At 44.3% G+C, this 17,995-nt stretch overlaps 1 protein-coding gene across 1 annotated transcript in view; it reads left to right on the top strand.

Annotated features, from left to right (window-relative positions):
• Window positions 1-17,995, top strand: part of BAZ1B (bromodomain adjacent to zinc finger domain 1B) — a 2,173,382-nt gene that overhangs the window by 605,210 nt on the left and 1,550,177 nt on the right. The window contains exon 8 of the mRNA XM_044054836.1: window positions 6,819-6,957. Coding sequence (XP_043910771.1) covers window positions 6,819-6,957 — 139 coding nt within the window. The remainder of the gene's footprint in view (window positions 1-6,818; window positions 6,958-17,995) is intronic.

Consider the following 17,995-nt stretch of genomic DNA (forward strand, 5'->3'; position numbering starts at 1 on the left):
AACACCTTGGTTATGTGGTACATAATCTTGCAGGGGGCTACACACTCCTACCTCCTTTGCAGACTAGCCATGGCATTGTGGAACACTGCCTTGATCTATCAAGTACAAGTTCAATTCCTACCAGGATAGCTGAATACTCTGGCAGACGAACTAAGCAGAAATCTCATGGACCCACACAAATGGAAACTGGAAACACTGATTTTTAACATGTTGACACGCAAATGGGGGAGCCCAGACATAGATTTATTTTGCCTCACCCCACAACTATCAGTTGGACAAGTTTTGCATAAGAACTCATCACAAAAAAGCCTGTAAAGTGGATGCTCCATCCTTCAGCTGCAAAAACCTATCAGTCTATGCTTTCCCCCTCTGCTCTCCAGAGTTCTACTAAAAGTCAGAGGACAAACCAAAAATGATTTTGAATGCTCCAGACTGGTCTCGCCAGCATTGGTACCCACTCCTGCGCAATGTCACACCTTCCACCGTGGCACCTGCCTCGGACACCTTACTGTCTCAGCAGAACAACCAAATTCTGCACACGCAGCTCCAAACTTTGAATCTTGCAGTGTGGTTAATCACCTAATTTTCACCCTTAGCATCCCTCCGCAAACTTGTGATGGATGTCATTTTGGTGGCGAGAAGGCCTAGTTCCTGAAAATTGTATGCTGATACATGGAAAAGATTCTGTGCCTGGAACCAGTCTCAAAGGATATGCGCAGCAGTGCCCAATATTCCTCAGATTTTGCAATAATTAACTGAGATGCTTCACAAGGGCCTGTCCTTTTCTTCCATAAAAATCCATGCCTTAGCCATTTCAGCTCATTACAACAAAGAACCCTCCCCTCTTCTTTCATCGTCTGCTAAAGCAGTATCTCAGAGGGGCAATAAACTTAAGACCACCCAGGAGAACTCCATCCCCTGCTTAGGACCTCAATTTTGTATTGGAAAAGCTCACTGTACTTCCTTTCGAGCCAGCTGCTACTGCAGATTTAAAATTTCTCTCCTGGAAAACAGCTTTCCTTTTAGCAGTCACTTCAGCTAGAAGGATTTCCGAATTACAGGCTTATGGCATTGGAGCCTTTCATTATTTTTCATGCGGACAGGGTATCTCTTAGGACCACTCCATCCTTCATGCCTAAGGTGGTATTCAGTGTGGCTCTTAATCAGACCATTCATTTGCCAACTTTCTTTTCCAATCCACAGAACAATGGGGATTCTGCATTCATTGGATGTACACAGACAAATTTGATTTTACTTAAACATGACAAAATCTCAGAGAATCTGAACAACTGTTGGTGGCATTTGCTGCAGGGGTAGAGGGAAAGGCTATTTCAAAGCAAACCATTTCCAAATGGATAAGCCATTGTATTCGTTTCTGCTATATGCGCCATTTAAAAGCTATCCCCCAGGGGATCAGATCCCATTCCACCAGAGTTGCATGTTCTTCTACAGCCTTTCTCAGAGGTGTCCCCACCAGGGACATTCTAGAAGCTGTTACCTGGAGCTCAGTTCATACGTTCACCAAACATTACCAATTACCACTTTTCTTTAAATCCAGAGCTGGCTTTGCCACTGCTGTCCTGCAGGGCCTTATAGCTGGTTCTAATGCTGTATAATTCCCTCCACCCAACCATAGCTTTGGGAATCTACCCAAATGTAATGATTGAAACAGTGAAACACAAAGAACATAGTACAATTGTGTACAGTTATCATAAATGTAGATGTTGGTGTATTCACTGTTGCAGTCCTGGTTACCCTCCCTCCAGCCCCTATTTTTCTCTGTCTGTACCTCTACTTTCTTTCACTATGCTTAATAGCCCCTTTATTGTATTTGCTTTTGGGATTGGATGTATTTATTTTTTTTTTGTTTTTTTTTTAATTTGCTTCCCATTTTGGTGACACCCGACATCTGGGGCAAGAAAAACTGATGTAATGGTGTCGGCTGCATGTTTATACCCCTGACGACCTGACACCATGGAAGAAGGGACAGCATCCAACGCAGGGCCCAAGACTTTGTTAATCAGGCCGAATGAGGGCAACCTTCCAGCAGATTACCCAAATGTAATGACTGCAACAGTTAATACACTCAACATCTACATTTATGGTAAGTGTACACAACTGTACTTTTTCAGGCTGCTACAGAGACCCTTTTGGATGCCGCAAAACTCTTCGTTTACGCATCCTGTGGTCGTCTTTATCTTGGATGGGTCCAGAGCTGCTGAGCAGGCATTGGCTTCCGTGGAAGTCCTTTGCACCTCTGAATCTCGAGACAAACCTGTCTTTTTTCATGACTACTGTTCTGTCAAACAGAGTTCCTTCGGCCGAAGGTTTGAACAGCACCCAAGAAACTGACTACCCACTCTCTCAGGACCCTGCTACCTTGCCTCTTTCTCAAAATGCTTTAAAATGGCAGAAGACTTTATCATTCTGGTAAGGGAAAGCCAAGCTACCCCCTCAAAAAGGAAGAGATCTGTCCTCAGTAGTTTTGTCTGATCAAAAGTCAGATGAATCTGATGCATCTCACGCTGAAGACATGCAACCCCTCTCCACTTATGAGGAGTCTGCAGAGGAATCCATTCCTTCAGCCTCTCCCCCAGAGAATTTTTCCTTTGGGGAAACTCTGCCTACTTTAAGGGAGCACTTTTAGTGGGAGAGGCAGGACTACCCTCAGTCTAAAAAGAGACACTGGGAATTCCTTGATTTTTCGCAACAGAGAACAATGGCCATCCCCCCAGTCCTGTATGTGTTGGATGATTTCTTTTAATCCAGCTTGACTCCTGATGCCCTACCTCCTGCTCCCAGAAAACCAGACTGGTACTACAGAGTCTTACTTGCACAAATATCTTTTTAAAAATCCAGCAGCTGACCCTGAGGTCATTTCTCAAGGGCAAAAAGGGATTAAAGCAACCTCTGCTAAGAATGCTACCCCCTCAGACAGGGATTCAGAAGCATTGGACAGATGGGGTGAAAAAGTATACACCTCAGAGACTCTTGCTATCTGGCACTAAACTATCCGTTCCATATGGTTAAATATCAGCAACATACCTTGGAACTCCTTAAACAAAAAATGTATTTTCCTGCTTGGGCAGAACCTAAGATTTACTAGACTTTCTGCATTCTGCAAGTCAAGTAACTAAACACTTTGCACTGTGGTTTTGACGTCCTGGAAGCTTTCTAGGTTCAGCAGGCTTTTTCCCTCTAAGCGCTGGCCCTTTCCTGCTTCGAGTAAACGGGCCCAGCCTAGGCCCCATGGAAACAGACATCCCACCCTCAGACAGCAGCCCCAGGAAATGCAGAGAATCTAAGCAGTGAACTACCTCAACTTCAAAACCAGGGAGTTCTAAGACACCCCCTTATCTTAAGAACTCACAATGTCTCTCCTCCTGATTTCCCCTCTGCCCACCTTCACTTACCCCTAGGAGGTAAACTCTCCTTTCCCTCATGTACCTGGGTCACCATTACTAAGTACCAGTGGCTTCTAAACATTGTGTCTAAGGGATACAAATAGTCTTTCCACACTCAACCCCGAAAGGGTTCCCAGATCTACCACCAAATCATTAGGAAGTGGCTCAAAAGCAAATCCATTCCCTGCTCTCTCTGAGGGCAGTAGAGCACTTTCCTACAGAGCAGATAGGCCAAGGCTTCCATTCCAGACTTTTTGTAGTGCCCACAAAAGAGGGTACCTGGCGCTTCATCCTCTATCTATCCATTCTAAACACTTTCCTGGTTGTCCCAAAATTTAAAATGCTCACCCTTCAGCTGCTACCCATGCTCTCCAAGGACGCTTGGCTAGCCACCCTGTATCTAAAAGAGGCCTACCTCCACATTCCTATCAGGGAATCATGGAAAAAACATTTCTGCTTCATGGTAGGATCTCAGCTATTTCAGTTCTCTGCCCTTCCCTTTGGCTTGTCTACTGCTCCCAGAGTTTTCACAAAATGCCTGACTCTGGCCATTGCCTTTTGCAGACAAAGCAATATTAAGTTTTACCCATTCTTTAGACTGCCTCATTCAGGCAGACAGCTAGGAAAAGCTGTTCAAGCACATGGCCTTTGTAAAGAGCCTACTAACCTCCCTAAGGAATACAATCAACAAAAAGAAATAACAGGTGTCCACCCAAAGGATAATCTTCCTTGGAGTAAGTCTGGACACATCATCCCAGATGGCATATCTTACACCACAGAAACAAATACAGCCTACTTCTCACAACTGGCCACCACACCCCAGCTTTCTGCAAGGAAACTCCTGCATGCTCTGGAGTTGATGGCATCTTGCATACTCCTTCATTATGCCACACTGCAAATGAGGAAACTTCAATGGTTCCTAAAGAACCTTTGGTGTCAACACTCGACCTGGAAACTCCTCTTCCTATAATTCCTTTCCCTAGAAAGGAATTTCTTTCGTGGGTAAAAGCATGCTCCCTCAATTAGGGACTGCCCTTCTCCCCACCCCGTGCCTCCCAGACCTTCACCACAGACGCGTTAGATTACGCTTAGGGTGCACACCTGGATGGCAGGTGCATATCGGGCCGATGAAGCCCTCAGCAAATCCCCCTGCACATCAGTCAAAAGGAGATGATGGCTGTGCAGCACACCTTGATAGCCCCTTCTCTCTCCAGGAGTTCTCCTGATCAAAATAGACAACACCACTGTGAATTGGTACATCAGCAAGCAGTGAGGGACTCGCTCTTATCCTCTGTGCAGGCTGGCCAAGACCATTTGGCTCACAGCCACTTCCATGCAACTACATCTGTTAGCAGAATGCCTACCAGGCTTTCCTCAACTCCCTGGCAGACCAGTTAAGCAGAAACCACCTAGACCGACATGAGTGGCAGCTCAACAGAAGGTCCTTCAACTTAACTCAGAAATGGGTAAACCCAAAGGTCGACCTCTTCGCCTCCCGCACCAACCATCAGCTCAGCAAACTCTGCACCAGGGAGCATCACTGCACCCCTTGGAAAGTGGATGTCCTAACCTTTCCCTGGGTCAACCTGTCGGTCTGTGCCTTCCACCCATACCTCTCATCCCCAGGGTACTGCTCAAAGTAAGGGAGGAAAAAACAAGGACCATTCTTATAGCTCCAGACTGGCCCTAACAGCACTAGTACCCCTTGCTGCGCAGCCTGTTCCCACTGCCTCCATGGTATCTTCCTCGGATTCCAAACCCAGAGGGAAGGGGAATTCATACATCCCCAAATGCAGACAGTTTGGCAGCTTGTCTTATTCCCCAACCCCGAACCCATCTGCCATCCTCAGTAAACTGGTTCTAGATGTTATCCATGAGGCCAAGATGTCCTAGCACCAGAAAGTCTTATGCTGATAAATGGAAAAGGTTCTGCACCTGGATGCAGGCTAAGGGGGCCAAATATGGCACAGCCCTCCATCCCTCTCATCCTGGATTACTCCGCTGACCTACTATACAGTGGTCTCTTTCCTCTATGAAAATTCATGCCTATGCTATTTTTGCTCATTTTCCCTTTAAGCATCCCCTTTTCTCACACCCTTTGATCAAACAGTTCCTCAGAGGGGCTAACAACTTGAAGCCCCCCAGAAGTGCACCAACACCAGTATATGGGACCTTAGCTTCGTCTTGGAAAAGCTCACCCTGCCTTTTTTTGAACCTGCTTCTAATGCAGATCTAAAATTTCTTTCCTGGGGGAACAGCCTTCCTTTTGGCCATCACTTCAGCTAGAAGAGTCTCAGAGCTGCAAGCACTCATGGCTGTGGAACCCTTCATCTTCCATGCAGACCAGGTATCTCTCAGAACTAACCCATCCTTCATGCCCAAGGTGGTATCCAGTGTGGCTCTCAATGCATTAATTTGCCCACCTTCTTTTCTAATCCCCAGAGCAAGGGGGAAAGGATTCTTCACACTCTAGGTGTGCACAGACAGCTCAGATACTATCTGGACAGGACTAAATCCTTCAGAAAGTCTGATCAATTGCTAGTTAGCTTTGCTTCAGGGACAGAAGGCAAAGCCATCTCCAAGCAAAGCATTTTCAAATGGATAGCACTGCATCCATTTCTGCTACATGCAGCATGTTAAGGCTCCCCCCAAGGGGGTCAGGACACACTCCACCAGAGCAGCCTCCACGTCTGCAGCTTTCATCAGAGGATTCCCCATCAGCAACATCCTGGAGGCTGACACAGTTTTACCAGGCATTACCACCTCTTCTACAAATCCAGGGCAGGGTTTGCTCTGCAGACTTCCAGGACATCCTGGCCAGCCCTTCGATTCCTTGACTGCCTCCACCCATTTCTTCAGCTTTGGGAATTGACCCAAATGTCATGACTGCAACAGTGAAACACTAAGAATATAGTGCAGTTGTATACACATCATAAATGTAGATGTTAGTGTATTCACTGTTGCATTCTTGGTTTCCCTCCCTCCATCCCCCTTTTTTCTCTCTCCTTTTGCTGCCATTCTTCCTTATTGTTATCCTTTCCTTACAAGGGACATATTGGTATGTATTTTCCACTGGTGGTGGTCTTCCATCAGAACATGGCCTCCTCTTCTGGGTGCTCCTGACAGGTTAGGGCAAGAAAAACTGATGTAATTGCTTCGGCTGCCATACTTTATACTACTGACGACCTGACATATGTCCCCAAGCAACAGCAATTGACTCAGAAATATTAAGTCTCTGGTATTTGGGCTGGCAGTGATAACCCAAATGTGATGACTGCAACAGTGAATACACTCGAACATCTACATTTATGGTAAGTGTACACAACTGTACTTTCTAGAGGCAGTCTTCTGTTGTGTAGTCTTTTTTTTTTTTTGTTAAGTTTGCAGTAGTTATAACTGTTTTTCCTTCTGCAGAAAAACTTGAAAAAGAGGCAGAGGAAGAGAGACAGCGAAAGCAAAGAGCAGCTGCAGAGAAAGCTTTTCATGAAGGAATAGCTAAGGCTAAGCTGGTTCTTCGCAGGTTACCTATAGGAACTGATCGTAATCATAACAGGTATGGATGTAAAAGTTTCTGTTTTTTAAGCTTTGCCATTTTAAGGGTTTTCCCACCTCTGGGTATATGTCCAGAAAAAACTTGTCAAAAATGTTAGGATACTGATGGTGCTATTTCTTTCATTTTCTATATTTTTGTGTCTAGTAAAGCAGCAGACATTTTTTCCTATCAAGTGCCTCAGCTTAAAACTAATGGTGTATTTCTTTTGGTTTGCTAAAGAAGGGATCGTAGTTCCAGAGGAATTCCGTAGTGTATCCAGCCGTTGATGTTATTGTGATACTTGATCCAGCTTAGAGTGTTCTGCTGGTTTCTTTGATAATTGTATTCTTCATGGTCAGTTGTAGATTTCTTTGTACCTGTGCCAATATGTTTATCACTACTTCACATAAAGTATCTGAATGTAAACTATTTTTTAGTAAGGAGACTCTTTTATGTAGAGGACAGGGGTTTCTTGGAGCAAAAAGCTGTTGACTTTAGACTAAGTGGTGTCTGCCCATGAATTGAAAGGAGAGGCATCTCAAGCTCTTGGTGTTAGTCTCACAGTAACTGAAGGATATGGGCAGACAAGCATGCGTATCGATTGAGGTTTAGCATAATGGTCAAGATATTTACCTCAGATGTAAAGTACGTTTCATTTCCTACCTTTGCAGGGAAATTGGCTAGGCTTAATATGGCTTGCAAGGGCAGCTAGCGTAGTATTTACCTTTGAACCTATATCCTGGGGGTAGGGGTGGATGTGTTGATCCTGCCCTGTTCATGTTGATTATCTTAGTATCGATCACTGCTGTAGTAGCATAGGTTATGTGGGTTATGTCCTACATAGGATAAAACAGCCAGCTTCCAAGGCTCAGGGCACCTTCCAGGCACCCAAACAGCTCGAGCTGGCCTAAACAGATAGGTTTGGGCTCCAAGCCCTTCAGAGCTTTCCTGTGGCTGAAGAGTATCCTCTCCTAAGGCTTTTGAGGGTTAGCAGCTTGTTAACGCTGGGCAGGTAAGTTCCCATCTGACATGAACCTTTTATTTTAAAAAAATATTCAACAGTTTCCTGTTTAGGGAAGTTATTTTTAAAGCTAGGCGTTTGATTTAATGGACTGTCACTAGACCCCATTGTACTTTTAAATGAAAGAGCTTTTCCCCCATGTCCTTTTAAAAGTTTAAAGTATTTGGTAACTTTTGTGTTTGTGTGGAAAAATTTTGGGGCTGACTGAGTTGCTTTTTTCTGTGGTTTTGTGTGAATAAAGTGACTTTTAAAGACCAAGTCTTTACTGGCTTTTATTGTTTTCTTGGGAAAGAGTCACCATATTGGCCTGACCATATAACAAACTGTCGGTCCCAGGGTTCGTCCTCCTTTCAGCCGCAAAAGAAAGTTAAGCAAACAACCTTTGACACCACAGCAAACTAGTACTTTGCCTCAGCCATAGGTGGATGACTGCTGTGGCCGTTTTTTACCCGAGACCACGCATCTTCACCGGATCCCTCTGTAGCTCCTACACCCACTATAAACCAGGGGTTAGCCACGTTCTCTGTGACTGTTGCCGTCCCCTCAGCAGGCAAAGGAGAGCCAATTTTGTTGGTCCTGGGAGAGGGAACAGGGAAGGGTTCTCTGTTTAGTCAGAATATTTTTCCTCTTGGGAAAGCTGCTACTAATACTATTTATAACCTGTCTACTTCTCCTGTCAAGGAAATTTGAATAGTAGTTTACTGACTCTGGCATCTGGTTTTATTTAGGCTATTGATTCTTAAGTGCTTTCTGGTAAAGGCAAGCTACCACTCTGTGAAGAGGTTCAAGGTCCTGAATCTGGGTAGGAGTTTGAAGGGACATATATATATATGTAGGATTTTGTCCTTCATTTCTTGATTCAGACTCTGAGGAGAACTTTGTTTCTGATATTCCCTTGGGGGGGTCCTTTTTCTGAGAGACTATTTCCAGAATGTGCCGGTGTTTTTATTGGGAGTACACTAAGGTTTCTCAGTCCCTCTGAACATTTTGAGCTATTACAGAAGGAATTTCCTGAGCTTTATGTTTATCCAGTTCTGTCACCTTTGGAAGATGTTTCTCTCCCTGTAATGTTCCTGATTGCTCTCTTCAGGGCAGCGGGTTGGCTGATAGAATGTATAAAGCCCTCAGTTTAAGTTTTTATGCATTCTTCCCAAATCTGACCTAGCAGCTGTAGCTTTAATCTACTGCTGCGAAGCTTAATTACTGTCCTACTCTTATTAGTGGGTATGGGAAGTTTGTGTATGCTTCTGAAACTTTGGTTTTCAGAATTTAAAATTGTCGGTCTGACATCTTAATGTTGTGACTAATTGTGAAGGTATGAGAAATGTTTAATGTGCTTCTGTTCCTATGTTGGCAGCATTCTTAGTGTGGGATTCCCCGCCTCATGCACCCCGAACGTTGGCGGTCTCGCAGTCGGCCAGAGTTCCAAAGTCTTGGTCTGGTGTTGGTTGCTCTCACCTCTTCCCTGACGTCAGTGCATCAGGGGTATACAAGATGCAGCCGACACCATTTTCTTCAGTCTTTCTTGCCGCGCGGTGCCCAAAGCAAAAGCAGTTCAGAAGTGCCAGTCGGCCGACTCCTGAGATTTTCAATTCGAATTTCAGAACCGAAGTATTCAATAAAGCTGAGTACCCCGTTGGGGAAACTTTCTTGCCTCAGACTGATGTCAGTAAAAGTTAATAATTGTATTTCTTGTGGAAAGCAAATACCTCATAAGGATTTCCATTCTTACTGTATTCCATGCCTAGGTCCAGACCATGACTTCACTAGTTGTTGGTTTTGTGCTAGACTTAACAAACGCACTATTAAACGTCTGTTTGATTTTGCTCGCCATTACTTTGGCCGAAGGTTTAATTATTCCATGCAGTCGGAAAAACTGATGACCGGAATACACAAAAAATTCAGACAAGGATAAGGACAGGTATCTGAGGCCCAAAACTGATTAAGCCTCTTCTAGGCCAGTCGCCGGTTCTCAGTGAGGCGCTTTCGCAGCCCTTGACATCCGCTACCTCTGAACCACAGGCCGCCTCCGACTCCCACGTGGAGATATCTAGGCCTCAGGATACCGAAGGTGTTGGGCCTACCAAAATTAACCCTTCAAATGTGTCTGGAACCGCTGAGCAGGCATCGGCTTCTGAGGGCGTTTTCAGACCTTCACAGCTTACCATAAAAACTACAGCCAAGTCTAAAACTCCATTAAAGACAACTAAGCAAGTACAGCATTCACCTGGACAGGCCTTCATGCCTAAAAAAACAGATCTTCAAAATGGCCGAAGACTTAATTACTCTGATCCAGGGGTTCCCATCCACCTCCTGATAAAAGGCCTAGGCAGGATACAGACAGATTCCTCTGACCAGGTTTCCATTTCTTCTGATTCTTCTTCAGACCAGGGATACTCTTTACACCCCTATGAGGACTCTGATGCTGAAGAATCAATTCCTTCAGCCTGTCCTCCTGATGATTACTCTTTTGGGGAAACTTTACATACCATGAGGAAGCATTCCCATTGGGAGGGCCAGGACTAATCAGAATCCAAGAAAAGGCTCCGAGACTTTTATTGCCTCAGCACAGGCCCCTTGTTATTCCGCCAGTGTTAGATATTGTGGATGATGTGTTCTGAATCCAGTTTAAATCCTGATTCTTTGCCCCCCTGCTCCAGTCAAGCCAGACAGGTACTACAGAGTCCCTGACTCTCACAAATTTCTTTATAAAAACCCTGTTGCTGACCCAGAAACCATTTCCCAGGGTCCCAAAGGGGTAAAGGCTTCCATGGCTAAAAATCTAGTTCCCTGTGACAGGGATTCTAGAGCATTAGACAGATGGGGGAAAAATGTTTACACTTCTGCAACTTTAGCAGAGAGAGCTTTAAATTGCCAGTTTCACATGCTTAAATACCAGCAATATTTAATGTCTCTGTTAAAACAGAAAATGCTTACAAGTTCAGAACATCCTGACTATAAGGAAAATGCTTACAAGTTCAGAACATCCTGACTATAAGGAAATGCAAGTGGGAAACATACTCTGCAATGTGGTTTTGATTCATTAGAGGCTTCTTGTAGAGCAGCAGTTACAGGATCTGTGAGTCGAAGGCTTGCTTGGTTAAAAGAACAAGGTTTACCTGATCATGTTAAGGCATAATTATTGGATGTGCCTTTACAGCAGGATATTTTATTTGGTGTTAAGGCAGAAGGGGGTATTAAAGAAAATGGAGGATAAGGCAATCTATGCAAACAGTGAAGGATTTCTTACAGGTACAGCCACCTTGATTTAGCAGAAATTGGCCTTCAAAGAATTGTTTCTTTCCAGTGTCAGACCACCAAGAGGCAGATCTCAGCCCCAAGGCTCCTACAGACCATGGCAGTGGGGTGCTTCAACCCCAAAAGGATGTGAAGACAAGTCACAACCTTATAGGAAACCGTCCCAATGATTTTCCCCCTTCAAATGCCAAGCACTTACCTTTTGGCAGCTCCCTTAGGGGGAAGACTAGCACTTTTTTTCTCAAAATTGGCATATGATCACCCAAGACAAATGGGTTCTGAATATTGTGTCTCAGGGTTACAGGTTCCACTTTCACACTCTACCAAGGTTAAAAGGAATGCCAGACCTGCCACAAAATCAATGGGCAGAGGCACAAAAACAAATTACAGCCCTCATGGACATGAGAGCTATTCAAAAAGTGCCACAACAGGGACAACGATTTTACTCAAGACTCTTCCTGGTCCTCAGGACAAAGCCTGGAGACCCATACTAGACCTCTCTACTCTAAATACTTACCTGGATGTTCGAAATTCAAAATGTTGACACTACAGCAGCTTCTACCCATGCTGGGCAAGAAGGCTTGGCTTGTTACTTTGGAACTCAGAGGCATACCCTGCATGTCCCTATCAGACAAAACTGCAGAAGATACCTCAGATTCATAGCTGGTTCAATGCAGTATCAATTCTCTGCACTGCCCTTTGGCTTATCTACTGTGCCCAGGGTCTTCACAAAGTGCCTGGCACCAGTAATTGCATTTTGCAGACAAAAAGGAACCCAAATATATCCATACTTGGACGACTTCCTTATTCAAGCAGAGAGCAGGGACATTCTTCTAAAGCATCTGGTGTTTGTAAAAAGGTTGCTAATTTGCCTGGGGTACACAGTAAACTAAAAGAAGTCATAACTAGTGCCCTCACAAGAGATAATATTCCTGGGTGCCAGCTTAAATACAACGGCCCAGATGGCTTATCTCACGCCAGACAAGCAAGAACAACTGACTCAGTACTTTCAATTGATGGCAACAAAAGCCCAACTCCCTGCAAGAAAAATTCTGCAGGCCTTGGGATTCATGGCATCCTGCATACTACTAATTCCATATGCCAGACTGCATATGAGGAAATTACAATGGTGCCTAAAAAGTGTTTGGACTCAACACTGTCATAGTTTGGAAGCAGTAATACCACTAATTCCCTGCCTACAACAGGAGTTTCGATGGTGAGCACAGGCATTACACCTCAACAAGGGACAGCCCTTCATTCTACCCACAGCCAGGCAGACACTAACAGATGCTTCGGATTACGCCTGGGGAACACACATGGCAGGAAAATGTATTCAGGGCAAGTGAGCCGCAGACCAAATGTATCTTCACATCAATCAAAAAGAGATGTTAGCTGTGCAAAATGCCCTAACAGCTTTCAAGAACCTTCTGCATCCAGGACAAACTACTATTAGACAGACAACACCACAGTTATGTGGTACATAAGCAAGGGGACACTCATTCTTATCCCCTATGCAGACAAGCCATGACCTTGTGGAACACTGCTCTAACCTATCAAGTTAATCTGCAAGCACAATTCCTGCCAGGAAAGAAAAATACTCTGGCAGACTATTTAAGCAGAAACATCATGGATCCTCATGAGTGGAAATTGAATCCACAAGTACTCAGCATGATAACACAAAAATGGGGGTGCCCAGACATGGATCTTTTTGCCTCCCCAATGAATTGCCAACTACAAAAATTCTGCATGTCGACTTATCACACAAAAGCATGGAAAGTGGTTGCTCTCTCATTCAAATGGAAAAGCCTAAAAGTTTTTGCCTTCCCACCACTGCCTCTCCTTTCAAAGGTATGCCTAAAAGCCAGACAAGAAAAACCACAGATGATCCTGATTGCCCCAGACTGGCCACGCCAGCAATGGTACCCAATCTTAAAGAACTTAGCTCAAGGACCACCATGGATTTTGCCTCAAACTCCGCACCTTCTGACTCAACAAAACAATCCGATCCTGCACAGTCAGCTCAAAACCTTAAACGTGGCTGCATGGCAGATTCCTTGTCAAGCAGACAACACCTCTCTCTAAAGCTGTTATGGATGTCATTTTGGAGGCCAGGAGGCCTAGCACCAGGAAATCTTATTCAGAAAAGTGGAAGCTATTCTGTGCCTGGAACTAAGCTCAAAGCTTTGACCATCTTGTCCCAAATATTCCTCAGATATTCCAATACTTAACTGAGATGCTGGACAAAGAACTATCCTTTTTATCCATTAAGATCCACGCCTCTGCCATCTCAGCTCATTACAACACAGATCCTCCTATTTTCTCTCATCTATTGATAAAACAGTACCTCATAGGGGCTAAAAACATAAGACCGCCCCGGAGAGCACCAACACCAACTTGGGACCTCAATTTTGTCTTGGAAAAACTAACTTTACCTCCTTTTGAGCCAGCCAAGCAGAATTAAAATGTGTCATGGAAAACTGCTCTGCTTCTGGCAATAACCTCAGCACAGAGTGTCTCAGAGTTACAGGCACTAATGGCAGTGGAGCCTTTCATCATTTTACACAAAGACAGGGTTTCTTTAAAAACAAACCCTTCATTTATGCCAAAGGTAATTTCAAGTGTGGCTCTTAACCAAACTATTCAATTGCCAACTTTTTATCCAAATCCCCAGAATAAAGGGGAAATACTTCTGCATTCATTGGACATACACAGTTACGTTTCTACTTGGACAAAACAATCTTTCAGAAAAACTGAGCAATTGTTTGTAGCATATGCTGCAGGGTCACAGGGAAAGGCCATTTCAAAGCAGACTATTTCAAAGTGGATAGGAAACTGTATCCGTTTCTGCTACACACAGCATGGGAAACCTGTACCTAGTAACATTAGGCCATATTCCACCAGGGCAACAGCCACTTCAACTGCCTACCTTAGAGGAGTACCTACCAAAGATATCTTGGAAGCCGCAACTTGGAGTTCAGTGCACACCTTTACCAAGCATTATCACTTGCCTCTTTATTCTAGATCCAGAGCTGGCTTTGCCACTGCAGTGCTGCAGGACCTCATAGCCACCCCAAATCCTCCATAGAACCAGCAACCCAACCTCAGCTTTGGGATTCAACCCAAGTGTAATGACTGCAGTAGTGAAATACGATGAACATAGTATAGTTTTGTACCTACCATAAATGTAGATGTTAGTGTCTTCACTGCTGCAGTCCAGGTTACCCTCCCTCCATCCCCTCTTTCTTAGCTGGGACTTATCTACACTTTTCTACCCTATACTACCTATGTGGTGTATTTGCTGGTAACTGAACATTTTGGTTTTATTTTTTATGTATGTTTTATTAGCAATATGTATTGCCTACCTATTTGGGGGCACCTGACATGGGCAAGAAAAACTGAAGAAAATGGCGTCTGCAGCATCTTGCATACCCCTGACGCACTGACGTCGGGGAAGAGGCGACAGCAACCAATGCCAGACCAAGACTTTGGAACTCTGGCCGACTGCGGGACCGCTTGACGGCAGGATAACCCAAGTATAATGACTGCAGCAGTGAAGACACTCTAACATCTACATTTAAGGTAGGTACAAAACTGTACTTTTTGTACTAGATTTAACCAATGCACTATTAAGTGTCAGTATATTTTTTGCATCAAAGTATTTTGGAAACCGATTTAACTACCCAGAAATGTCGTCTGATAGCAATCAGACTACCGGAGTACATAAAAAACGCAAGGAAAAGGACAGAGAAAAGGCAGTCTAGATCCAAGACAGACTAAGCTTCTAAGCTAGTCGCCGGTTCACCGGTACTCGGTGAGGCTTTTTTGCAGCCCCTTATACCCACTACCTTAAGAGTCGCAGAACTCTACAGACTCCCATGTGGAGTCAGGCATGCCGCATGATACTAAAGGTATTGGACCGACGGATGTATCTCCCTCGGATGGGTCCGGAGCCGCTGAGCAGGCTTCGGCTTCTGAGGGTGTATTCAGATCTTAACATTTGTATATCAAACCGACAGCTGCAAAACCAAAGACTAAAGCAACTTCTAAAACTAAAAAAGACGCATGAGCGATGTGCACAGGCCTCTATCCCTAAAAAGCAAATGATCAAAATGGCTGAAGACCTTATTACCTTTATCAGAGCTACCCATCCCCCTCCAGAAAAGAGGCCTAGGCAAGACGCTGATTATGAATCTTCAGATCAGGTTTCTATTTCTTCTGGTTCCTCTTCTGATCAGGAATTGTCTATACCTCCCTATGAGGATTCTGATGCTGAGTGTCTATTCCATCTGCATCTCCTGAGGATTATTCTTTAGGAGAAACCTTGCATACCTTGAGTGAGCATTTTCACTGGGAGCGTCAAGATTTCTCAAACAAAAAAGAGGCTCAGAGATTTCCTTCTCCCTCAGCACAGGCCTTTAGCCATGCCCCTGTTTTAGACATTGTGGATGATTTTTTTTCGGAGTCAAGCTTGACCCCTGACTCCTTACCTTCGGCTCCCAGTAAGCCTGACAGATATTACAGGGTTCCTGACTCGCATACATTTTTATTTAGAAACCCTGCTGCTGATCCTGAAACTATTTCACAGGGTCCAAAGGGAGTTAAGGCCTCGACAGCAAAAAATCCTACACCCTCTGACAGATTCAAGGGCACTAGACAGATGGGGAAAAAAGGTTTATACATCTGCAACCTTGGCAATCAGGGCCTTAAACTGTCAATTTCATATGATTAAGTACCAACAACATGTTATGGGATTGCTGAAACAGAAAATGATGATTTCAGAATGTGCAGAAAATAAAGAATTGCAGGAATTGCATGCAGCTGAACAAGTTGGAAAGCATACTTTGCAATGTGTTTTTGATTCCTTAGATGCCTCCTGCAGGGCTGCAGTTACTGGATCTGTGATTAGGAGGCATGCCCGGTTTAAAGGAACACAATTTACCTGATCATGTTAAAGCTAAATTACTAGATGTGCCTTTACAGCATGATTCTCTGTTTAGTAGTAAGGCTGAAGAGGTTCGAAAGAAAATGGAAGACAAAGCCAAGTCTTTGCAAACTGTTAGACTTCTTACAGGTGCAGCCACCAAGATTCAGTAGACACTGACCTACAAAAAATTGGTCCTTTACTGTGTCAGACAGAGCTCAAAGGGGCAAATCCATACCCCTAAGGGTTACAGATACCAGGCGCTAGATTCATACAAGTCAAAGCAATGGGGCGCTTCCACCTCCAAATCTGGAGGAGATAAATCGCAGACCTACAGAAAGCAATCCCAATGACTTCCCTCTGCCTACACCAAACACTTAACTTTTGACAGCACCCATAGGGGAAAATTAGCACTTTTTGCTCAAAATTGGCAGTTAACCTAGGACAAGTGGGTACTAAACATCGTATCACAGGGATACAGATTCCATTTCTACAGTCTGCCAATGGCAAATGGTTGGCCAGATCTGCCAAAAAATCAATGGGCAGAGGCACAGAAACAGGTTATGTCCCTCATGGATATGGAGTCATTCAGACAGTACCAGAACAAGAAAAAGGACAAGGTTTTTTTTCAAGACTGTTCTTGGTACCCAGAAAGGACAACGCCTGGTGGCCAATACTGGATTTATCGATTTTGAACACATACCTGGACATTCCAAAATTCAAAATGCTGACTTTGCAGCAGCTTCTGCCCTTGCTGTGCAAGAATGCTTGGCTGGTGACTTTAGACCTAAAAGAAGCATACCTGCATGTCCCAATAAGACAAATCGTGCAGAAGATACCTCAGATTCAAGGCTGGCTTAATGCATTACCAATTCTCTGCACTGCCCTTTGGCTTATCTACTGCGCCCAGGGTCTTTGCAAAGTGCCTGGCACCAGTAATTGCATTTTGCAGACAAAATATGCAAATATATCCTTACTTGGACAACTGTCTTAATTCAAGCAGAGAACAAGGACACACTTCTTCGACACCTGGTGTTTTTGAGAAGGCTTCTAACATGCCTACGTACACAATAAATGAAAATAATTCACAACTGGTACTCTCCAAAAAGTTAACATTCCTGGGTGCAAGCTTAGATACAACTGCCTAGATGGCTTACCTCATGCCAGACAAGCAAAGGCAACTGACTACTTCAAACTGATGGCAACAAAGACCCAGTCTTCTGCAAGACAAATTCTGCAGGCTCAGGGCTTCATGGCATCCTGCATCCTATTAATTCCATATGCAAGACTGCATAGGAGGAGACTTCACTGGTACCTAAAATGTTTATGGAGTCAACATTCACACAGTTTGGAAACAAGGATTCCTCTCATTCCCTGCCTGCAACAAGAGTTTCTATGGTGGGCAAAGGCATGTCACCAAAACATGGGAGTGCCCTTCACTCTACCCCCTGCTATCCATACCTTAACAGACACATCAGATTATGCCTGGGTGGCCCACATCGCAGGAAGATGCATTCAGGGCTTATGGACACCAAAACAAATGCCTCTGCATATCAACCAGAAAGATGCTAGCTGTTCAAAATGCCCTAACTGCCTTCAAGGACTTACTTCATCCAGGACAACTACTGATAAAGACTGACAACACCACAGTCATGTGGTATAAAAACAAGCAAGGGGGCACACACTCATACCCCCTTTGCAGACTAGCCATGGCACTGTGGGACACAGCTTTGACCTACCAAATACATCTTCAAGCTCAATTCCTGTCGAAAACAAAACACACTTGCAGATGATTTAAGCAGAAACCTTATAGATCCTCACAAGTGGAAACTAAATCCACAAGTCTTCAGCATGATAAC

The sequence above is a fragment of the Protopterus annectens genome, chromosome 13.part0, assembly GCF_019279795.1.
Source record: "Protopterus annectens isolate FY-2018-M chromosome 13.part0, PAN1.0, whole genome shotgun sequence".
NCBI lineage: Eukaryota > Metazoa > Chordata > Ceratodontiformes > Protopteridae > Protopterus > Protopterus annectens.